This window comes from Aulonocara stuartgranti, assembly GCF_965226115.1.
Source record: "Aulonocara stuartgranti genome assembly, chromosome: 3".
NCBI lineage: Eukaryota > Metazoa > Chordata > Actinopteri > Cichliformes > Cichlidae > Aulonocara > Aulonocara stuartgranti.
In genome coordinates this window covers 5,982,232-6,006,869 of record NC_138941.1, presented here as the reverse complement: position 1 = coordinate 6,006,869, position 24,638 = coordinate 5,982,232, and the positions used below count along the sequence as shown (strand labels likewise).

Below are 24,638 nucleotides of genomic sequence, written 5' to 3'. Positions count from 1 at the left end.
GATGATGGTCCTGACATGAAGGAAGAGAAAGTTACAGGTTGCATCCTTTGACTTTGTCTCCGTGCCTTTGGGCGATTTTCAGAAGGACAGATGTTTCTGTTCAATTCTTAAATCAATTTTTTCAAACACAAACACTATTTTAAAGCTTCTAGAGAGTAAAATATTCATGATAATTATAATAACAATAATAAAAACAAAAGCTCTCAGATCCATCAAACCAAGCAGCAGAAAGAACAATAACTGAAGAGAAAACTTTAACCTTGTAGACTTCATTATGTTCCAGCTGCTCGACAGACGCTGTGACCTCGAACTTAAGCAGGTCGTAACGTATGTGCAGCTCAATAACAGCTCAATGCTCTCCGCAGGAGTAGTCCAGCAGTAGAAATCAGTCCAATAACAAGGTGTGTAACATCTAGCAGGGTGACAGAAAAACCCAGGGTAACTTCTAAGGACCTCAACGTCTCTCTCACATTGTGTTTTTTAAACATGCTTCCATTTGTCACTTCAGTCTTTACTCTGAAATACAGGAAGAGAAATCATGGCTGAAACAATTTCTCATGAAACCAGGGGTGTGGTCCAACAGTCAGTTTGGTGAGGAAGGTTCCTAACTGAGAGAAGTGACCCAGAAGTATCTGTGTAGCAGCCACAATGAATCCAGATCATGAGCTTTATTAACTGATCAAAGTCTCTTCTTTCATCTTCTGTATCATTTAGTTTGCATTGGTAATGCCCATTATTGTAATGCTTTTTTAAGACGAGCAAAACTTTATTTCACTTTGGGTTAGCTGGGATAAGTGATGGATGGAGGGAATTTTACTTCAGCCACAGAAATCCTAAACAGGAAGGAGGAGCAGAGTTACAGTGGATCACTATCCAGCAGGGAAACAAGGTTTATTTCAATTTCTTGGCCATGAGTGAGATTTACTGAGTGGGCAAATAGGGAGACGACACCATCAGATCCCGAGCCCTCCATGTGTTAATCAAGAGACGGCTGCTGTGCTACATCCATAAATAATGAATAAATTAGGAGCTAAAGCTGAAAGGACAGTTTATTTGTACCATCTTCACGTGAACACATTCAAGAACATCACAGATGAAGAAACATTAAAAACTTCCACACTACATAAAGCAAGAAAAATAGTTTTTCTTTCAGGTGGTTTCAGAAAAACAGAAACATCAAACATCTCCAAGACTCTCTTTGAAAGAACTAAAAACCTTTGTTCTCATGGTCCAATCATGAGTGAACTCCCCGATGAAGCCTTGTGTGCTAAAACATGTCAGAGTTTTAAAGGTTAAACATGAGTTTCCAAAACGTTTTGCTGGAGAACAATGAACTATTTGACTGAGTTTCAATCATTTACAGACGAGCAAAACCAGGACAGAGAAAAAAGGACAAAACTGACTCAGTAAAACACAGAAAAGAAGATCCCATGTAGATCTGTATTATGTAGAAGTTCAGCCCAGCAACCAGTTCAGTTCAACACAAGTTTAAATGATTCTATCTGAACTCTGTGGAGCCTGATCTCAAGCTGTTTGAGTCTGACACAGAAACCAGAGGATCTTTCTGTGTCTTCAGATTCACTGTGATCCAGTGATGGGAGTGATTTCAGCCCTGAGTGATCGCGCTGATGTTTGCACAGAGCAGACAATGAGGTGAATGTTTGGGCACATTGGTAACAGTGAAACAGTTTATTAGTAACGTGGGATCGTTTGTGTGCAGAGTATGAACTGAGATTCCTGAAGCTCTTGTCACACTGGTCACAGCTGTAGTTTCCTTCCATGTGTGTACGTTCATGAATGTTACGATTACCTGACCGTGAGAAGCTTCTCTCACAGTGTCTGCACTTGTGTGGTTTCTCTCCTGTGTGGACTCGTTTATGTGATTTAAGCTCACCTTCAGTGGTGAAGGATGACCCACACTGATCACAGAGGTGCTTTTTAACCCCACTGTGAATCAGTTCATGTTGTTTTAACTCACTTGATGTGGTGAAGCTTCTCCCACATTCTTTGCAGTATTTCAGTTTGTCTCCAGTGTGTCTACGTTGATGTACTTTTAGGGTCTTTTGCTGACTGAAAGTTTTTCCACAGAGGTCACAATGAAAGTCTTTCCCACCACCACAGTGATGACAGGGTTGAGAACTGGATCCATCTGTGTCGCTCTGCTTCTAAACAAAGACACAAAGACAGTGTAAGTCAGTCCTTCAACATTCGTATCCTGAACGTCGCCTGAAATAAAGAGCATCTCTGCAGACGTCCAACTACATTTGACTGTTTCAGTTAACACACTCAGTTTACTGGGCTGCAATAACTACAATACTACCACCATAATACTACAGTAATACTAAAATCATAACTGAAAGGAAAATCTGAATAATCACTCAGAGCTGCTTTTCCATGCAGTAGAATTGCTAACATGCTAACACAGTTTAATGAGCAGAGTTGTTCCAAACAGTCAGGCTAAAATGACAAGATAACAATATAAATATATACCTCACAGTAGCTGCACTTGTAGAGTCTCTTTCTGGTGTGGATCTGTTGGTGTCGTCTCAGGTGATGTGGAGATTTAAAAGTCTTCTCACACAGGTCACATCGATAAGGTCTCTCCTCAGTGTGGGTAAACATGTGTCGTTGTAAGTGTGCGTCTGTTGTAAAGTATTTGCCACACTGTTCACAGCAGTACACATCATGTCTGGTGTGAATGCGTAGGTGTGTATTTCGGTACCCTCTCTGGCTGAAGGTTTTTCCACAGATGTCACAGCTGTATGCCTTAATTCCAGAGTGGGTAACTAGATGACTCTGTAAGTGGCTACTTTGAGTAAAAGCTCTGCCACACTGATCACAGCTGTACGCTTTAACTCCACTGTGGATGAGTTGGTGTTCTTTTAGGGAACGCTTGAAGGAAAAAGACTTTCCACACAAGTCACAGCTGAACGGTCTCTCTCCAGTGTGGATGACCTGATGCTGTTTTAGTGAAGCCGTCACAGTAAAACCCTTCCCACAGTCGTCACAGCTGTATGGCTTAATTCCAGAGTGGGTAACTAGATGACTCTGTAAGCTGCTACTGCGAGTAAAAGCTCTGCCACACTGATCACAGCTGTACGCTTTAACTCCACTGTGGACGAGTTGGTGTTCTTTTAGGTGACCCTTCAAGGAAAAAGACTTTCCACACTCGTCACAGCTGAACGGTCTCTCTCCAGTGTGGATGACCTGATGCCGTTTTAGTTTAGCCCTCACAGTAAAACCCTTCCCACACTCGTCACAGCTGTATGGCTTAATTTCAGAGTGGGTAACTAGATGACTCTGTAAGCTTCTACTGCGAGTAAAAGCTCTGCCACACTGATCACAGCTGTACGCTTTAACTCCACTGTGGATGAGTTGGTGTTCTTTTAGGTAACCCTTCAAGGAAAAAGACTTTCCACACTCGTCACAGCTGTATGCCTTAATTCCAGAGTGGGTAACTAGATGACTCTGTAAGTGGCTACTGTGAGTAAAAGCTCTGCCACACTGATCACAGCTGTACGCTTTAACTCCACTGTGGATGAGTTGGTGTGTTTTTAGGTAACCCTTCCTGGAAAAAGACTTTCCACACAAGTCACAGCTGAACGGTCTCTCTCCAGTGTGGATGACCTGATGCCGTTTTAGTGAAGCCTTCAGAGTAAACTCCATCCCACACTCGTCACAGGTGTGTTTTTTCTCTCCCTTTCTTCTGTGAGGTTTGTCGGCCTCCTGAGAGCGCTGACTTCTGGCTCCATGTTGGTCCTGCAGTGACAGAGATACAAACAGAGGCAGTGAGTGAAATGCAGTCGTGGAACAAACTCAACCTTCAAACTCCATTAACACTAGTTTTAAACCTGAAGGTGGAGCGTGGCACCAAACACCTTAAAGGTCTCTTATCCCCACCTGCTGGTAGTTCTAACACATTACATCCAACCTGCTGTTAAAGATAATTCATGACTGTTCAAACACTAAAATCACACACACACACACACACACACACACACACACACACACACACACACACACACACACACACACACACTATTTTATAATTTAGATTATTTTGTTGGTTCCTATTACATATTTCTATAATTTGTATAGATTTATACAGAATTATTCAGTGATAATAAATCCTATGTTTGTTTATTCTAAAGGAACCCCGTTAGCTTCCACAACAGATGTTGCTCGTCTTCCGTCAAATACTCACATAAAATATTACACAATAAAGTGGATTCAAGATATCCACATAATTTCACTCTTACATCCACAGTGAGGTTTCACAATTGTTCAAATATAAGCAATCAATAATAATAATGATAATATCAATAACATTGAGGCACATTACACAAATTTCAAAAACAAATCATGTCTTACAATATTTACAACAACTAAAAGCTCTGTAAATCGGCTTTTAAGTGTTCATTGAAGTTTTGAATAATTCTCTAATTTTTTAAGGCAACTTATTCCACTTAAAAGTTGCTCTAAATGTAACAGTTTTACAAAACGTTACTTTTAACTCGAGCATTTACTAAATTGCAGCTTGTTGAAAACTGTGTAATATGATGATGTATTTCATCTGGATACTGCAGCTGAGCAGAATAAATGTGGTGTGTTTAACAGAATTGCTTTCTTTAGAACTACAAGTAAGCCATAGAATATTTTAGCCTGTACAGGAAGCCAAGAAAGGTTATTATGCATTTTATCAATATTAGTATAGTATGAACATCTTCACACTAATCTGGACGCCTTATTCTGGACTAACTGAAGTCTGTTAAGATCTGTCTTATTAGCTGCTGACCAAATGATTGAACAATACTCCAGATGAGACATTACTAGTGCATTAATGACATCTTTCATAATGAAGAAGTGATACACAAAGAGCATTTCATAGCCATAGCTATGCCTTGTCGGCAGAGTTATGTGACATTAGTGATGTTTGTACTTTCAGCGTTAACTTGGTTTTAAAGCCTTTAAAATATACGCCGTTCAATAGTCGACCTTAATCTGACAGAGAATGTGATGATTTTGTGGATAATTAAAGTCAGTCATATATCCACAAACACAACAAGCTGAAAGTCAGTGATGCTGCTCGGTTTGCAGTCCTGAACATCACGGCACAAGCAGGATTCACTGCACTGTTAATGTTAGCTGTGTTATATTGCTGCCTCTGTTCGGTGGTGTCGAGCCAAACGCACTTTAACGTGTGTTTGAACGAGCTGACGGTTCACTCGTTAAGCTGAAAGAAAGATGCTTTAATCACAGCAGTCACACATGTGTCCACTGCACCATCTGGAACTCTTCTTGTTTACACTCGTAATAACACAAACACTAAATCCTGCTTCTCTGGTGCTGTTGTGTAGCAGTGTGTACACCTGAGACTGTCACCTGTCTGTCTGTCCTGCACTCTCTCTCTGTTTCTTTCTCTCTGATTGTGGAATAAAAGTATGAACATGTGTTTATAAGTTACACTTGTGTTTGAATCCTGCAGCTTATCACACATTTGATTTCCATGTGTGACGACTGCAAGTGTCCAGAGTGAGGACAGACTGAGGGAGCCACTGCTGCACATCATCTGTGAGGCTTTGCAGCCCTGATGATCCACCAGGACAAACTCAGCAGTGTGTGAGGAAGAGGAGGAGGAAGAGCCAGCAGCAGCTGACAGATGGAGAGAATAGACAGACTGTTCCCTGTTTGTGAAGGACTGCTAGGAAAGTTTAACATAACTGTCTGTGCTGAATCCGTCTTATTAGGTAATGTTCAAATAATGTGATCATCCCAGTGTTTCCAGTGTGGGAGAAAGTACTCAGGGCCTTCAAGTTACACACTATGAAAGGCAGCAACAAGTTTAATGTTCAGAAACCTAAAGTCTGTATCAGCAGCAGGATGGAGCTAAAAATAAATGTTGGTTTCAGTTCTATGAAGCTTTGAGTATTTTGGATCAGTAGCTGCTGTGTTTGTTGCATCATATTGCTGTAACTGTTTATATGCTTTATATATTCTGAGCTAAGTTGATCTATAGTGTTACATCATATTCTATAAGGATGTTATGTGTTTGTAGACTTTCTGCCCAGTTTGACCCATTTAGCAGAAGTCAGCCTGTTTAAGGCTCTGATATCTATTCTGTGTGACTTAAAGCAGTTATGACATGGTCTGATTTTCTCACCCAATAAAGGAATATTTCATATATCAGTCTACTCTTCATTCTATCAGACACAGTTATCACAGCTCGTACATTTGCTTTTTACACATATATGTAAGCATTCAGCCACATTTAGTACCAACATATTAAATGAACAATATTTGTCTCTTATATATGATACATCTGTATACACACTGTCACAGATACTTGTCTGTGAGTGAAGTGATTAATATAATAACTATAATATTGGCCATATTATATTTACATTACCACAGTGAGATGACTTTAGTCTCATGAACAACATCAGCTAATTGTTATTTACAGCTAATCTTAAACGACTGTTCAGCACAGAAATGAAGCCCAACAATCATGTTTCACAGTCCTGTGGTCTCAGCCTCAGATACTCATCAAATCACACAGAGCTCATGTAGAAACAAATGAACTAAATATGTTCTCCTTCATTTCTGTCAAACAAAGCTGTATGAAACGTTTCCAGCTGTTAGTATCATGGTTGCTAGGCAACCTGGGCAGCGCGACGGAGGCTAGACGTCCCATTTCACGAGCCTACGAGCCTCGCACTTCGGCCTTAGCGGTCTTTGAGTACGCGGCCCTTGAGGACTTTAAAGCTGCAGAACCTGAATCGGGATACAGCCATGATGATCTCCAGCCTCGTGCTCGCCAACATTCTCACCTGAGTTAAGAAGACGATCACTGAAATGGTCTCAGCAGGTCCTTTGATGACAGCAATGAAATGCAGTGGTAAGGCTTTTTGGGGATTAAGTTCGTTTTCATGGCAAAGAAGGACGATGCAGTTCATCTGATCACTCCTCATAACATTCTGGAGTGCAGGCAAAATGCTATTATAAAAACTTAAGCAGCAACTTCTCCAGGTTCCAATATTTATGCAATTCTCAAACCTTTTGGCCACGACTGTATAACCTCTTCTGAAGTTTAGTGGATATTATACATGGTTATGCTCAGGATGTGTCGGCCAGTTTCCACTGGAAACGCCTTTTGGTTAAACTGTCAGCGAGGAATTTGCATTTGCACTGTTACATTTTTATATAACTTTAATGCACATAAACAACAGCTGCTTGTTTCAGTGAAAATACATTGATGGGTTTTTAATAAAGTTGTGCAGCTGTAAAGTATTTTGTCTGATGTCAATTCTATCGTCAGCTACATCGTTATGGCAAATGTTCAAATGTATATGGTGATAAATATCTTTGGTCATATGGTCCTGCTCTGTCTGTCACCTTCTGTGTTGAGCTCATTGTTTCCTCTGTAGTGGCTGAGCTGAGTCCAAGTAGCTGAAAATGTTCCTCTGCTGCTCCGTCAGACTCTCCTCCTCCTGCTGATCAGCTGGGACACAAAACAGATCTTTGTTAGGCTCCACACTGCACTGAAGAGTCAAAGTGTCTCATATGTTCATCTGACAAGTAAAAGAACACATTTTTGTTTCCCGAGGTGGGCAACTTGTTGGAAACAAACACAAAAGCTTTGAGCACTGATACCTGCCATTGCTGGCATTGAAAGATGCAACGCCAGCAATGTGGATTGTCAAGACTCAAACCAATCATCAAGCAAAGACAACAGGGATCATTTGTTTCTGTTTATTTAGCATTCACAGCATTTGTAGTTGCCTTCTGTGCAGGGGAAGTCCACGCACACTGTGTGGTACCGCCATCCGCAGAAGGTGCATTCAACCTCTGTAAGAGAAACGAGATTGTCTGAGACTGAAATGATATTCACTAAAGAAGTGGTGATTTGTAAAACTTCACATTTTGATCCGGGACGTACTCTGCATGAAAACAAGCGCTCACTCTTCCTACTCAACAAATCACAAGGGCGGAGCCTTATACCACGTGATACAGAAGCTGTGCCGTGTGATGCTAAAATTAGCAGGGAAAAAACAACGGAGAGCACGTCAGGGATGACGAGAAAGTGACAGGAGAAAATCCGTCCGGGTCAACCACCCAAACATCAATAACGGGAACCTTATACAGCGCTTCCCTATACACGTCAAACTCCCGCAGGCACAAAGACATCACGGAGGCTATCACTTATCACCTGACCAAAGATATGTGTAACGGTCTTTTGCATTTGATGTTTGTTGCATTTGATATTTGTTAAGCTGTATGTCTGGATTTTGTTCCTTTGCGCCCTCTGGTGGTGAACTGTGCAGGGTACAGCTTTGCTGTTTGGGTCTCCACCCAGCAACTTTTCTTTTGCTAGCGCACATGGTGTCTGCATGCTGCAACTCACAGTTAGCTCCACACATGGAGAAAATATTGTTTAAAGAGTGAAAATAATTGACGAAGAAGATGGAAGATAAGGCAATAAGGCCATAAAGCTCTATTTAGCACTTCCTGGATGTCAGCTCACGAGGTTTGTGTATTTTAAATGGTTTATTTTCTGTAATTAAGGATTTTTTTGATTGATTGACACTATGTACAAGAGCGCATTTTGATGTGATGTTTTTGTTTTATTGTTTTGTCCGTGAGCAGTTCTCACGGGTTGCCAAGACCAGAATAAACCCTGTTTTATAACTACATCGTGCGTACGTCAATCCTTGAGGGTGCTACAGTGAGAACTCCGCTCTGCACGGGTAGATGAAGGACGCAGCCCCGCAGGAAATTCAGGTGCCCCGAAAATAAGTGTTGCCTCAGTTAAAGGACTCAATATAATTAACCACAAGAAAGAGAAATAAAAAGGAAAAGGACTGTAAAATTAATTAAGATAAGTTTCCTTTTATAAATAAACAAAGGACTGAAATATTTCTTCTTTTTTCTTTCCTTCTCATTGTTTACATTTCTGCTGTTCAAGTGACTGATATTCATACAGTGTTAAGTTAATGTTGTGATGAGTAACCTGTGCATCGTGCATATGGTGGGCTTCAGCAGTTGCTGTAAGAAACAGTATTACTGGCTTGGAGAAGAGATGTAATGTGAGTTAAGTATACATGTTAAGTGATGTTTAAGGAGTAATAGTAATTACTGTGCTTTAAAGTTGTAACAGTAAATGAAGATTAATATTCATTTGCTCCTCAACTAACAAATCAAATTTAAGCTGCTGCACCTTTACATTAAGGCTAAGTAAGATACACAAAAAACCCAAACCCCTCCAACAATGGCAGAGTTTGAGGCTAATCCAGAAGTCAGTGAAAAGGGTGATGTGGAACAACTTTCTGCAGATGAGCAACTACAAGCAGTTGAAGGCACAGCTGATGATGTTTCTACTACCTCACAAAGAGCACGACAGAGCCAACGAGTCCGTACATTGACGGAAAAGGGCAAAGAACTGTACGGTGAGCACATAAAGAAGGCTGCACATCGTTTCAGTGTGCGCTATGAGAAGTGGAAGGTTGTCATTAAGAATGCCAAAGGAGCTATAGATGGTCAATGCTCAAAGGATCTGCTACAAGAACATGTTTCCAAGGTTTTGAGTGCTTCTAAGGATGTGAATGCAGCCTATGATGACTTGAGACGTATTGAATCTCCAGATAGTGACACAAGACGAAGGATGGATACGTGTGAAGCCATAACAAAGACAATTATCAAATCTGTAAGAAAGTGTCCAAGCCCAAGTAATGCGGAGGTTCAAAGAGATGAAGAACTTTGGAAGGACACTGAGTCTTCATCTAAATACGTAGCCTCAGATGTGAAAAGTCAAAGGGATGAAAAATGGAAGGAGACTGAGTCTATGCCTAAGTTAGAAGCCTCAGACAGGATGAGTGTTAAGTCACACCACACTAAGCTCTCTTCTCATTCGAGGGTTTCCTCTAGACACTCCAGCCGGCTCTCGGCTAAAAGACAAGATGCAGCTGCTGAAGTTGCAGCAAATGAGGCTGCTCTCCAAGTTCTGCTTGAACAAGAAATCCATATGAAGGAAATTGAAAGGCAAGAAGCAGAAATAGCACAAAGACAAAAGGCTCTAGAAGCTAAGCGCAGAGAAGTAGAGCGACTTGAGACTGTAAAAAAGCTGAATGCAGCAAAGGCTCGACAGCGAGTGTATGAACAAAGTGAAGGTTCAGATGAAGAAATATACAACCTACTTCACCACAGATCTGATAAAAATGAAGTCAAGTCTGAAAACAATGACCAGCATATGAAACGGTGTTCCTCGCCACGAAATGTGACACCGCACCAAGAGGTGAACACAGAAGATCTGGTCAAAGCATTTGCAGTGTCTCTTAATGCAAGTCGTCTTCCGGTACCAGAGCCAACAATATTCAGTGGCGACCCTATCAGATATAATGATTGGAAAATTTCCTTTCAGACTCTGATTGACAGGAAAAATATACCAACTGAAGAGAAGACTTATTATCTGAGGAAATATGTAAGTGGACCTGCAAGGAAGGCAATAGAAGGCTACTTCCCGCTTGGCACAGAGTCTGCATACTATGCAGCATGGACAGTTCTCGTAGAGAGGTATGGAAATCCCTTCCTCGTAGCAAAGGCCTTCAGAGACAAACTTGATGCATGGCCTAAGATAAGCTCTAAAGGCAGTATGGAACTTCAAGCATTTGCTGACTTCCTTTGCTGCTGTAAGACAGCCATGTCGCAAATGAAGGGGCTTGAAGTGCTCAATGACTGCAATGAAAACCAAAAAATGCTCACAAAACTTCCAGATTGGCTTACTTCAAGGTAGAACAGAAAGGTTACAGAAGTGCAAGAAGAGACTCACACCTTTCCAAGCTTCAGCCAATTCGTAGATTTCATCTCACGGGAAGCCAAAATTGCCTGTAATCCCATAACATCTCTCTTTGCTCTGAAGCCAAGTGAAACTGAAGGGGCAAAAACAACAAGGAACAGAGGCAATGGAGCAAAGGTGCTAGCAACTAACTCAAATGATAGGACTGTTAGTGCTAGTTGTGTGTACTGTGAAAGGTCGAGTCACAGCCTACTTAAGTGTAGAAGGTTCATAAATGAGAGCATTGTTGAGAGACTAAAGTTTGTTCAAGACAAGAAGTTATGTTTTGGCTGTCTGAACTCTGGTCATCGCTCCAAGGATTGCGAAGGGAGAGAAACCTGTGACACATGTAATAAAAGACATCCAACATGTCTTCATGACAATCGCACGAAGGAAGACAGAACAAGGAGAAATCCACACAAGAACAGTGACAGGACAAGACAAACGAACGCAGATGTCTCACAAGACAACAGTGTCACACCAACAACAAGTGAAGCGACTTCTAACAGAGTCACACAGAATGTTGACGACACTCACACATCTTCCATTATTCCAGTATGGGTGTCAACCAAAGGTGAGCCAGCGCATGAAATTCTTGTGTACGTGCTCCTTGATACACAGAGCGATACGACCTTTATTCTTGAAGAAACGGCACAAGCTCTGCATATCAAAGGTGAATCGACTCAGCTAAAGCTCACTACTATGTCTTCAAGAAACACAGTTGTGTCCTGTCGCAAGTTCTCAGGTCTACAAGTCAGAGGGTTCTACTCAAATAAGACCATTTCCCTACCAGTGACGTATGCCAGAGACTTTATTCCCGCAAACCGAGATCACATTCCATCGCCTGCAACAGCTAAGGCATGGTCTCATCTTGACTGCATTGCAAGTGAGATCGCTCCACTACAAAGCTGTGATGTTGGTCTGCTGATTGGGTACAACTGCCCCCAAGCACTTGTTCCTTGTGAGGTTGTGTCTGGAAAGGAAAATCAGCCGTTTGTGCAAAGAACTGATCTGGGATGGAGTATTGTGGGTTATGGCAATCCATGTCTCGATTATGGAGACGCCTTCGGAATAAGTCACCAAGTCATTGTGAAGGAAGTGGTGCCTGACATTAATCCCTCTTTAAATCTCACCAACAAGGTTCACTATGTCTACAGAACTCAAATAAAGGAAATGATCTCTCCCACAGAGGTCCTAAAGATGTTGAAGTCTGACTTTGTTGAGAAAGCACCAGAAGACACAAAGGTCTCTCAAGAAGATCTCAAATTTTTAACAAAGATGAAGGCCGGCATTAGGCACAAGGAGGATGGTCATTTTGAAATGCCACTCCCATTTAAGAGTGAAAGGCCGAACCTGCCAAACAACAAGGTATGTGCTATTCATCACCTCAAATGTTTAGAAAAAAGGCTCAAGAGTAACAAGCAGTACTACATGGACTATAAGAAATTCATGAATGACATCTTAGCCCATGGAGATGCTGAAAAGGTCACAGAGCAAGACATTGACAAGACACCAGTATGGTACATCCCACATCATGGTGTGTATCATCCACAAAAACCCGGAAAGATTCGTGTCGTCTTTGATGCCTCTGCCAAGTTCCAAGGCGCTTCCTTAAATGACCATCTCCTCACTGGTCCAGAGCTAACAAACACCTTGCTCGGAGTCTTGTGTCGCTTCCGAAGAGGCCCAGTGGCTTTCATGTGTGACATCGAACGCATGTTCCACCAATTCCATGTGCATGCTTGTGACCAAGATTACCTACGGTTCTTGTGGTGGGAGAACGGTGACCTTGAAACTCCATTCACTGTCTACAGGATGAAGGTACACCTATTTGGAGCAGCATCTTCTCCAGGTTGTGCCAACTATGGCCTCAAGCATCTTGCAGCTGAAGGGGAAGGAAGTTTTAATGAAGAAACCATCAAGTTCATCAAAACCAACTTCTATGTTGATGACGGACTAGCAAGTGTTGACACTGAAGATCAGGCAATACAGCTGGTTAATGAAGCACGCAAACTCTGCAGCATGGGCAAACTTCGGTTGCACAAGTTCATCTCAAACAGCACCAAAGTTCTAGCTTCGCTTCCGAAAGAAGAATGCGCTGCAGCTCCCAAAGAGCTAGATATGGCACTCGGTGAAGTACACATGGAAAGAGCACTTGGCGTACAATGGTGTGTGGCATCAGATCAATTTCAGTTCAGAGTAGTTGTTAAGGACAAACCACTCACCAGAAGAGGAGTATTGGCCACAGTCGCCTCTGTGTTCAATCCACTTGGGTTTGTGTCACCTTTCATTCTGCTGGGAAAGCAGATTTTGCAACAAATGTGTCGAGATAAACTCAGCCAGGATGATAACTTACCTGACAGACTTCGACCTCAGTGGGAGTATTGGTTGCGTGACCTGGGAAACCTTGCAGACGTAAAGGTTCACAGATGCTACATTCCTTCGACCTTCAAGGCACAGCACTACGAACTTCATCATTTTTCTGATGCAAGTGCATCTGGATATGGAATGTGCACTTACCTCAGAGCAGTAAGCACAACTGGTGAAGTCCACTGCTCATTGGTGATGGGAAGATCAAGAGTTCCACCAACCAAAGTCACAACTATACCTCGGCTTGAGTTGTCGGCGGCCGTTGTTGCTGTGCGCACTGGTGACATGCTGAAAAAGGAATTGGAAATGGAAATTTCAGAAGAAAGGTATTGGACTGACTCGAAGGTGGTACTCGGATATGTCAGCAATGAAGCCAGAAGATTTCATGTGTTTGTTGCAAACCGAGTGGAACGCATCAAACAAAGCACAGATTCAACCCAATGGAGGTATGTAACTTCCGAAGATAATCCGGCAGACCACGCCTCAAGAGGTCTCACAGCAGAACAACTTGTAGCATCAAACTGGTTCAAAGGCCCAGACCTCCTTTGGCAGAAGATCATACCCAGTGGGGAAATTAAGGTGGGAGAGTTATCAACCAGTGACCCGGAGGTTAAGAAGGTTCAAGTCCACAAGATACAAGGGGAGGAACAAAGGTCACTGTTAGATCGCTTACACAAGTTTTCCGACTGGTCGAGGATGATTAAGGCAGTTGCTAGACTCAAGCGCTATGTGAAAGAAGCAAAGGATCACAAGAGTAGATCACACGACATCAGTAGTGTAACAAGAGAGAAAGGAAGCAGAGTTAACAATCATAAAGATGGTTCAAGAAACAGCCTTTGCTCAAACTTCGAGCTAACAGATTCTGGATTCTTGGATGCAGCAAGATCGTGTCATCTTACATCTATAAATGTGTAAAATGCAGAAGGTTCAGAAGGCGCACAGAGCAGCAGAAGATGGCAGACCTCCCAGAGGATCGGATGGAGACCACACCGCCATTCACCTACTGTGGGATGGACTGCTTTGGTCCTTTTTATGTCAAAGAAGGCCGCAAGGAGCTAAAGCGTTATGGCTTGCTAATCACTTGCATGTGCTCCAGAGCAGTGCATCTTGAAATGCTTAACGATCTCTCTACAGATTCCCTCATCAACTCATTACGTGCATTCATGGCCATCAGAGGTACAGTTCGTCAGATAAGATGTGATCAAGGCACGAGTTTTGTCGGCACTAGAAATGAGTTTATTGGAGCATTTAAGGAAATGGATCAAGCCAAGCTAGGGAAACTGGACTGTGAGTTTCTCATGTACACCCCAGCATCTAGTCATATGGGTTGTGTCTGGGAAAGACAAATTCGCACCATAAGAAGTGTTCTCATGTCCATTCTGGAACAATCAGCCAAACAACTCGACAGCTCCTCTCTGAGGACATTCCTGTATGAAGTCATGGCAGTGATTAATAGCAGACCATTGACTACTGACCAACTATGTGATCCATCAAACCCAGAACCTTTAACACCGAATCACATACTAACCATGAAGTCCACAATCATCTCTCCACCTCCAGGAAGGTTTGTGAAAGAAGATCTTTATCTCCGTAAGAGGTGGCGTCATGTTCAACTACTTGCCAACACTTTCTGGACAAGGTGGAAAAAGGAGTATTTGTTAAATCTTCAAGGAAGACAGAAGTGGACCAAAGAGCACAGAAATGCTAAGATCAATGATGTTGTCCTCCTGAAGGATGAGATAACTCCACGCAACCAGTGGAAGTTGGCAAGGATCATTGAAGTGTATCCTGGAAAGGATGGAAAAGTGAGGAAGGTGAAATTGCTGCTGAGTGATCCAACCCTGGATAGAGCAGGAAAACGTAACTCCAAACCTGTGCACCTGGAAAGACCCATTCAGAAGACAGTCATTCTGATGGAAGCGGAAGACGATTCTCCACCGCACTCTGCTTAAAGGATAATTCACGATAGTTCATTCAAAAGCCGTTCATTAGTTCATAGGCAATACTTTATTCTTTTTAATCACAAGTGATTGGTGGGAGTGTAACGGTCTTTTGCATTTGATGTTTGTTGCATTTGATATTTGTTAAGCTGTATGTCTGGATTTTGTTCCTTTGCACCCTCTGGTGGTGAACTGTGTAGGGTACAGTTTTGCTGTTTGGGTCTCCACCCAGCCACTTTTCTTTTGCTAGCACACATGGTGTCTGCATGCTGCAACTCACAGTTAGCTCCACACATGGAGAAAATATTGTTTAAAGAGTGAAAATAATTGACGAAGAAGATGGAAGATAAGGCAATAAGGCCATAAAGCTCTATTTAGCACCTCCTGGATGTCAGCTCACGAGGTTTGTGTATTTTAAATGGTTTATTTTCTGTAATTAAGGATTTTTTTGATTGATTGACACTACGTACAAGAGCGCATTTTGATGTGATGTTTTTGTTTTATTGTTTTGTCCGTGAGCAGTTCTCACGGGTTGCCAAGACCAGAATAAACCCTGTTTTATAACTACATCGTGCGTACGTCAATCCTTGAGGATTGACAATATGGCTCCCATCAACACTGTGCAAAACGAGGGATTTAGGAAAACGATCAACACCCTAGACAAACGCTACACAGTGCCGTCCCGCAACTATTTTTCTATTGTTGCACTACCTGCTCTGTACACGCAGCGTCGAGCAACGGTGGAGACGGAATTTCAAGCAAGACAACATTTTGCTGCAACAACAAAACGTGAGACATTTGTTGTTTTTATGTTTATTTGTTGTTATGAGAGAATCATGATCTCAATTCTAAGCCAAAAAATCGTGATTCTCATTTTATGCAAAATCGTGCAGCCCTAACATTAACACAAAACTATTGTTTCACCAGAGAAACACACATGAAGAGAGAGAGAGAGACAATAACAGCTACCAAACAGTCGTCATAATTCGTCACACAATGAGAAAAGGACAAATCAACAAGTAACAATGACTAATTAATATTAAAATCTGTAACATAATGTATTGTTTGGAGTTTAGTCTGATTGGTTCAGGATGAGCTGCCATTATCCAATCACACGTCTGCTTACCTGCATCTTTTCTCTTTTTTCTAACCTGAACACCTGATGGCTTTGAACTTTTGTTGTCCATCTTCCATTGGTTTGAATTTTGCGCTCCAGTACAAACACAAATCCCCCAACCCGAGGATCAGCACAATTAACCTAACAGCAGGAACGTACAGAGGGGGGGGGGGGGGGGGCTACAGGGGCTTGAGCACCCGCCCCTTTCCTGATGGTGCCCAAGGTGCCCTTTTGTTGAGGCAACTTTTTTTTTTTTAATTATTATTATTATTTTTTAATGTGTGTGTGTGTGTGTGTGTGTGTGTGTGTGTGTGTGTGTGTGTGTGTGTGCAGAGTGATATATGAAATGATGGGATGGAAGAAGAGAAGCAAAGAGTGATTCACAGGCAGAGCCTAAATTATTTCTCACAGTTTTTTGTTGCCTTATGGTTCCAAGCGCTGTCACCAATCTTTGCATTTTGTTATTATCTCATGACACTTGTTTAATCAGCTACCATCTCTCCTGTGGACTTTTTAATGTCTACAGTCTCAGACCAACACAGCCCTGCCCTCATAGCTGGACTGGCCATCGGGCATACCGGGCACTTGCCCGGTGGGCCGCTGGCGATTTTTTGTTTTTATGGGCCGACCGATTTCTTTTTTTTTTTTTTTTTTTTTGGGAAGGGTATAAACAATGAAAGGTGTTGGATTGGCCAATTGGTCATGATCGACTCTGGGCTGGACCAATTACAGCCGAGGAGGTCGGATGCACCCTCCCCCATGTTTAGCAATCTTATAGACGAACTAAAGAAAATGGAGAACAAAAAAAGGAAAGGAGGTGCCGAAAAAATTAGGGCCAAAAAGAAACAAGCCCTTCAGGCAGACGCTGCCAAATGTGTGAAAATTACTGAATTGTTTGGTGGTAGCTGTGGCATAGCTTCCATAGATTTAGCAAGATCAGCAAGTGGTGGAGGCCAGCAGGTGGATGAAGGAAAGGGGAGGCAGGAGGAGGAGAGACCCGAGGCGGCCGCCGGTCATAGTGGCAGAGGAACTGAACTTCAGGTAAGAAGTTATGACCTGCTGTCTATCTGTGTCAGATATAAACTAATTTTAGTTGTAGTTTGTTTTCGTTGTGGTGACTTTATACAGTCGCTTAGAATAACTCGTACAGCGTAACTAGCATGACGGAGTTTATATACTGCTGGGCGGGTGCTATGAAGTTACTGATAGTAAATTTTATTTTATGCTTAAGGTTAGTTTCTCAAACTTCTCAAAGTCTTAACAAATTGTGCCAATCCATGTTGCACCAGCTGATTTATCATCAAAAGTGGAGAAGTCTGTGACAGAGGAGACAGAAGAGCAGCAGAGAGAGATGGAGCAAGAGAGAGAGATGGAAGAGCAAGAGAGAGAGATGGAAGAGCAAGAGAGAGAGATGGAAGAGCAAGAGAGAGAGAGAGATGGAAGAGCAAGAGAGAGAGATGGAAGGGCAAGAGAGAGAGATGGAGCAAGAGAGAGAGATGGAAGGGCAAGAGAGAGAGATGGAAGAGCAGGAGAGAGAGAGATGGAAGAGCAAGAGAGAGAGATGGAAGAGCAAGAGAGAGAGAGAGATGGAAGAGCAAGAGAGAGAGAGAGATGGAAGAGCAAGAGAGAGAGAGAGATGGAAGAGCAAGAGAGAGAGAGAGATGGAAGGGCAAGAGAGAGAGATGGAAGGGCAAGAGAGAGAGATGGAAGGGCAAGAGAGAGAGATGGAAGAGCAAGAGAGAGAGATGGAAGAGCAAGAGAGAGAGATGGAAGGGCAAGAGAGAGAGATGGAAGAGCAGGAGAGAGAGATGGAAGAGCAAGAGAGAGAGATGGAAGAGCAGGAGAGAGAGATGGAAGAGCAAGAGAGAGAGATGGAAGAGCAAGAGAGAGAGATGGAAGGGCAAGAGAGAGAGATGGAAGAGCAGGAGAGAGAGATGGAAGAGCAAGAGAGAGAGATGGAAGAGCAGGAGAGAGAGAGATGGAAGAGCAGGAGAGAGAGATGGAAGAGCAAGAGAGAGAGATGGAAGAGCAAGAGAGAGAGATGGAAGAGCAAGAGAGAGAGAGATGGAGCAAGAGAGAGATGGAAGAGCAAGAGAGAGAGATGGAAGAGCAAGAGAGAGAGAGATGGAGCAAGAGAGAGAGATGGAAGAGCAAGAGAGAGAGAGATGGAGCAAGAGAGAGAGATGGAAGAGCAAGAGAGAGAGAGAGATGGAAGAGCAGGAGAGAGAGATGGAAGAGCAAGAGAGAGAGAGATGGAAGAGCAAGAGAGAGAGAGAGATGGAAGAGCAGGAGAGAGAGAGATGGAAGAGCAGGAGAGAGAGATGGAAGAGCAAGAGAGAGAGATGGAAGAGCAAGAGAGAGAGATGGAAGAGCAAGAGAGAGAGAGATGGAAGGGCAAGAGAGAGAGATGGAGCAAGAGAGAGAGATGGAAGAGCAAGAGAGAGAGATGGAAGAGCAAGAGAGAGAGATGGAAGAGCAGGAGAGAGAGATGGAAGAGCAAGAGAGAGAGATGGAAGAGCAAGAGAGAGAGATGGAAGAGCAAGAGAGAGAGATGGAAGAGCAGGAGAGAGAGATGGAAGAGCAAGAGAGAGAGATGGAAGAGCAGGAGAGAGAGAAGAGCAAGAGAGAGAGATGGAAGAGCAGGAGAGAGAGATGGAAGAGCAAGAGAGAGAGATGGAAGAGCAGGAGAGAGAGAAGAGCAAGAGAGAGAGATGGAAGAGCAAGAGAGAGAGATGGAAGAGCAAGAGAGAGAGATGGAGCAAGAGAGAGAGAGATGGAGCAAGAGAGAGATGGAAGAGCAGGAGAGTGAGAGCCAGGGCATCGATGACTTTGCTCGCCCTGAACCTGCCATATTACAGGCCTTCTTAGATTACCACCCACAGCAGAACAGTAGCAGTGCAGTTGTGATGAGGGTGTTCAGCTGTAAAGATGGCACCAACAGGAAGTGGCTTACTTATTGCAAAGAACGCCATTTATTGTTCTGCTTTGTGTGTCTGGCATTTGCAAGGCTGACTGACACCAGCACATTTATAACAGGCATGAGTGACTGGCGACATATACATCTGCGCACAGAGGAGCATGAAAAGAGCACTACACACCAGACCTGTGCTGAAGCTTTTTTCTTAAGGTGCTCAAAAGGCAACATCAGGAGCTTGTTTGCTGGCAGTCAGTTGTCAGCTCACAGAGCACAAGTGAAAAAGAGACGGCAAGTTTTAGAGCGTATAGTGGATGTGATCAAAGTACTTGGGAAGAGGGGACTCAGCTATAGGCATGTGGAGAATGAGGCTGCATACACTTTAGGTGATAACACCATCGATCATGGTAACTTTCTGGAACTGATTGTGTTATTAGGCAAGTATGATATGTGCCTTGGAGAACATTTGAATGACTGCATTGAAAAAAGCAAGAAGTTGCATCAGACCAGTGGATCAAGAGGTAGAGGATCTCTCATCACCCTACTCTCCAAAACAACTGTCAACTCAGTGATTGATGCACTTGGCCATCTCCTTCAAGAGAGCATCGCCAGTGATGTCCAGAAAGCTGGGATGTTTTCTGTTCAGCTAGACACAACCCAAGACATCACAGGTTATGATCAGTGTTCAGTAATCATCAGGTATGTTACTGAGTCTGTGCAGGAGAGGCTTGTCTCCATAGTGAGGTGCGAAGCATCCACGGGGCAGTACTTTGTAAACTTGCTTTCCGGAGTTTTAGAGCATCTGAATCTAGACAAGGCCATGTGCATTGGGAATGCAACAGATGGTGCTTCAAATATGCAGGGCCAGTACAAAGGCTTTTCAGCACTCATGACTGCCCAGTCTCCAACTCATGTGCATGTGTGGTGCTATGCACACATACTTAATCTTGTGATTGCTGACACAACACAAAGTGTCATTGAAAGTGGATCACTCTTTAATTTACTTAATGACATAGCTGTGTTCATCAAGGAGTCCTATCACAGGGTTCATCTGTGGGAGAAACAAACCGAAAACACAAGACACAGACGCCTCAGTCCAATAGGTGAGACACGGTGGTGGGCCAAGCACGATGCCCTCCAGAAAATCTTTGGACATTTTGGAAAACCAGATGATGGCCTCTTCGTTGATGTAGTGCTGACGATGGAAGCCATTGAAAAGAGGGAAAAAGAAAAGCCAGCTGTTTGTGTCAAAGCACGAGGCTTTAAAGAGTGTCTCTTGAAGCATGAAACTGTGTTAACAGCACAGATATTTCTTAGAGTGTTTGAGCAACAACTCCTCTGTCAAAGTACCTCCAGTCAAAGGGGATGGACATTCTCTCTGCCCATCATATGGTGACTGCCACACAAGATGGCCTCAAAAGTATTGCCAGGGACTTTCCAACTGTGAAGACAGCTGCAGACACATTTGTGAAACAGACAAATCAAAAACTAGAGGAGAGGGAGAACAACACAGACATGGAAGTGGAGGCTGAACTACCTAAAAAGAGAGCCAAAAGGAGAAAAGGCATGGCCGGAGAGATGCCTGAAGATGAGTTGCAAATCAATGCTGAGAAATCATATGAGGTGAAAGTGCACAACATCATCCTGGACACAGTTATTGAAGCAATCCACAGACGATTTGTCATACATGGCCCTCTTCTTGCCGATTTGGCATGGTTGGACCCCAGGAAGTTTAGCCAGGTCAGAACAGTTTCTCTTCCAAGTAATGCATTTCAGAACCTCAGCGCCTGTCTACTTAAATTTGACAGCAGGGCTACAGTTAATAACCTTCAGTCAGAACTGAAACGTTTTGCTGAACAGTGGGAAAGGCTTAAGACATCACATGTAGATGAGTACACGACCAGAACAGCAAAGGACAGATCTGAAGAATGGGACGAAGAAATTGAAATTGTGACCGAAAGCTGTGGTTCTTGCAAAAATTGCCCACTGTGCTGCTATCAAATACTCAGGCGGTTCAACATGCTGTCTGATGCCTATCGTCTCCTTGGGCTGGCATACAAGTACCTGCTGACCCTCTCCCTCACTCAGGTTGCCTGTGAAAGAACGTTCTCTACACTCAAGTTCATTAAAAGCAGACTCCGAAGCAGCCTGTCTGCAAACAAGCTGGAGATGTTTATGCTGATGGCCACTGAAAAGGACATTCTCATGTCATTGGACTCTGACATGGTCATTGACAGGGTAGCTGAGAAGAGTGACCTGCTGAGAAAGCTCCTTTTGTAACCTGGTGAGGTGAAATAAAAATGAGCAAAACATTCCTAATTATCTATTGTTAATATTAAATTCAGCTTTATTGTTATTGCCTAAACGAATACGTTTAGTATCTACCTTCACTTCAAACAAGTCAAGTGATTGGTAAATGCTTAGAATTTGTCCATCTTAATAGACAGAATAAATATGAGATTGGAGTATTAGGCATTTATAAACATATATTCTTACAGTCTTAATCTGTCATTGTTTCATTTCAGATGCTGTCAGTCATTTTAGGAGGACTGAAGTGTGTTCATTTTAAGTAAGTACTATATGGAATATGATTCAACCATTTTTCTAGAGTAAGCATACCAGTACTGTCATCGTCTGAAAAAATCTATTAAGTACAATTCTTTCTCAACCTTCACTGTCTGTCCTTTCACTTCATAAAGGTTTCCATGTCTTAAGATATGTTCAGTGTTGCTGCTGTGGAAGTGTTGTAGGTGACCTTTTATTGATGAGTGAATAGTCTTTGGTGATACAATTCAATCATAATCTGCCCTTTATAGATTTTAATATTCATCTAATCTTTATTCCTTTCTGTCCTGTTTGTCAGGGTCTGATCATACATTGTTTGTTTAAGAGGTTCGAGACCATTCAACTTTTTAAGTTCATCAACGTAAGTACTAGTGTATATGATTTCTCTAATTCCTTTCTGGAATAAAGATGCCAGTACTGTGATCATCTGAGCAAGTCCATCAATTGCCATTCACAGTTCTTTGTCCTTTCACTTGTGTCCTGTTTTTCAGGGTCCCATATAATTTCTTCAGAAGTAAGTACTGTATATGATGCCAGTATTTTCCCATATTTTCTAGATACTGTATTAGTACTGTGTGTAAAATGCCATCAAAAACTCAATTAAGTGTTATTCTTATTCTTCTTTCTCACCTTTCTTTCTCTGTCTCCTTTCATATTTAAAGGTTGCTGTGTTAGCAAAATATATTGTGCTACCATGCTGTTTTCTATTGTTTTGGTAAATAAATACTTTATGAAAATATCCCTAAATCTGTCATTTATTAATTTTAATATTAATTAATGATCATGTCTCACCTCTAGTGTTCTTGGTCTTAATTTCAGGTTTCTACCATGTGTTGTAGATAGTTCAGGAGGTTAACTCTACCAAGCAGTCTTTTTGTTTCCGCTATGTACTGTTTAAAATCCTGAATAGGGAGAATGGTGTAGGTTTAACTTTATTAGATTGATACATATATCCCAACAAGGCAGTGTACATCAAAGCAGTTGTTTTCATGCAAAGGCTTTATGGTTTTTCCTATAGCGATTGACAGACCACGTGACTTTGCGCATTGCATGCCGGGAACTCCTGGCAAAACAATCCAAGTACCGCATCAAATACAAGCATTTGCAATTGCAGCACTGCAAAACGTTCATTCTCCGGTTCCAATACCTTCTTGTTTTATCTTTGCCGCACAAAAAAGGAATGTACAAAACGACGGAGAACAATGCCGGTCCGTACAAAGACAGACTCGACGAAAAGACAAAGAAAAGATACGAGGAAAAATCAAAGGAGTGAAAGGGTCAGACCCTTACGAGCACACAGAGGGACAAAAGACGTTAGCGTGCTGCCCAACTTTCACCACGCTCAGATTTATAATTATACGGTTCTTGGAGTGAGTGCATACACTCATGAAGTTTAGTAACTTCAGGTCACTGCAACAAGCCCAGGTACAGTTTACCGACGGATGGGTGCAGGACCTTGAAATGCACCGAAAGACCATCGTACGAACAAAGGTAAGTTTACCTTTGTTCGTCTCACAAATCGTCGTCATAAATACACATTCGTTAACCGTGTATTAATATAACCTTTGAGCTCAACGGTAATTAATTAGTAGTGGAAAAATAATTGTAATATTTGAGCCATTTCTGCTGTCCAACTACTTCTTACAAAATACATTTTTAATGTTAATTAGATTTTTTTTTACGGCATAAATAAAGGTTATATAAAAGTCACTGCCAAAGACTGATTGCGGCTTCTACCTTGTTACACTAATGTTGTTTGTAGCTCAGTATGACTTTATGTCATCCATGAGGGATGCATTTGACATATGTTTCACATATTATAGCCCAACAAGTTATTTATAGCAATTTAAATACGAGCAATCAGTTTCTTTGCAAATACCGGAAATCAGTTTTTGGCAGACAATCACTTTTTGGCACAACACCGGCTATTGCAGTTAATAATACAGCAGCTTCTTGTCATTTTTTGTGTTTCTTTTTATCGCTGTGTGACTGAGTTCAATTGAAAGCCTGTATGCGCTAGTACCGCTTGCCAAAAGTTCCCAGAATCCTTTGCGGTTTTATCCATGAATGACGTCACATTTTTGGTGGGCCGGTCTCCAGTCAAAATGCCCGGGCCGATTTTTTGTCCCAGTCCAGCCCTGCCTGCCCTCCAGCACTATCCACAGCAACCCCTCAACAGCAACATTGTACCCATCAGGTAAAGCATCGGCTACGTTTGCTTTGCCTTGTTGCCCATATTAGATTCTTGATGAAAGTGTGTTGTTGTTATTCAGCCTGGTTCAATGTGCCCCTTTTTAACTTTGAGCACCCGCCCCTTTAAACCTCTCTGCACGGCCCTGCCTAACAGACCTACACCTTAGTTCACAGATTCACTTTGTCTAAGGTTGATTTCTGGGATTTCACACAACCCAGGATTCAGATCGTGAATCCATGATGGGCTTGGATTTACATCATTATAAATGAAATGTGCTCTACTTGGAAGCAGCCGGCCCCGCCCCTTTTGACGGGTTGTGTGAGACTTTAAATCATCAAACTGTAAATTATAAATTTAAATTGTTATTGATCCTTTACCCCGAGTCCTAAAGTGTAGATTTATTTTCTTACTCTTCTTATATTTATTGTTTGTTTACTTGCACCGCTGTAACTGCAGCCTCGTCGTCTCGTCTCTCTATATGCTGGACTGTCTGTAGCGGAGATGACAATAAAGTTTACTTTGACTTCAGCAGCGCGCAGGCGCACCGAGGGCTCTCGCGCTCACTTTATAGAATGTAGAAAAACATGGGTGCAGATTATATGTCTGTATCATAATATCTGTTGTGTTGTTTTTATTTTGTTTTGCGAGTTGGTTATTAGATGCCGCTCCAGCCAGCCAGAGACTCCCCGCCGCCCCGCCCTCTCCTCCCT

At 42.4% G+C, this 24,638-nt stretch overlaps 2 protein-coding genes across 13 annotated transcripts in view; one reads left to right on the top strand and one right to left on the bottom strand.

Annotated features, from left to right (window-relative positions):
- Nucleotides 1-1,031: 1,031 nt before the first annotated feature.
- Nucleotides 1,032-24,638, bottom strand: part of LOC309702246 (uncharacterized protein) — a 139,708-nt gene continuing 116,101 nt past the window's right edge. For 2 of the 6 annotated variants that reach the window (XM_082526800.1, XM_082526798.1), the window contains exons 2-4: nucleotides 7,393-7,498; nucleotides 2,491-3,759; nucleotides 1,032-2,165 (exon numbers count right to left, since the gene is read on the bottom strand). In XM_082526800.1, coding sequence (XP_082382926.1) covers nucleotides 1,473-2,165; nucleotides 2,491-3,759; nucleotides 7,393-7,410 — 1,980 coding nt within the window. In that variant the 5' untranslated portion in view covers nucleotides 7,411-7,498 and the 3' untranslated portion in view covers nucleotides 1,032-1,472. Of the gene's footprint in view, nucleotides 2,166-2,490; nucleotides 3,760-7,392; nucleotides 7,499-13,053; nucleotides 13,088-13,184; nucleotides 13,487-24,638 lie in introns of those variants that run through there. The other 4 variants (XM_082526796.1, XM_082526797.1, XM_082526799.1 and 1 more) reach the window with 4 other exon arrangements.
- LOC309702217 (uncharacterized protein) lies at nucleotides 15,149-24,374 on the top strand. 7 transcript variants are annotated; one of them, XR_014275398.1, is made up of 3 exons: nucleotides 15,149-21,738; nucleotides 22,033-22,095; nucleotides 22,226-24,374. XR_014275398.1 is itself a non-coding variant. In XM_082526740.1 (3 exons), the coding sequence occupies exon 1, from the start codon at nucleotides 20,535-20,537 to the stop codon at nucleotides 21,447-21,449; it is 915 nt and encodes a 304-aa protein (XP_082382866.1). In that variant the 5' UTR covers nucleotides 15,149-20,534; the 3' UTR covers nucleotides 21,450-21,453; nucleotides 21,695-21,738; nucleotides 22,033-24,374. The 7 variants fall into 7 exon arrangements, 3 of the variants coding, with proteins under 3 accessions (XP_082382866.1, XP_082382865.1, XP_082382864.1); XR_014275400.1 differs by adding an exon at nucleotides 21,869-21,915 and having other exon boundaries at nucleotides 22,033-24,374; XM_082526740.1 differs by having other exon boundaries at nucleotides 15,149-21,453; nucleotides 21,695-21,738; nucleotides 22,033-24,374.

Excerpts from the sequence above, each read along its gene's own strand:
- LOC309702217 (XM_082526740.1), top strand. The coding sequence starts at position 20,535 with ATGGACATTCTCTCTGCCCATCATATGGTGACTGCCACACAAGATGGC.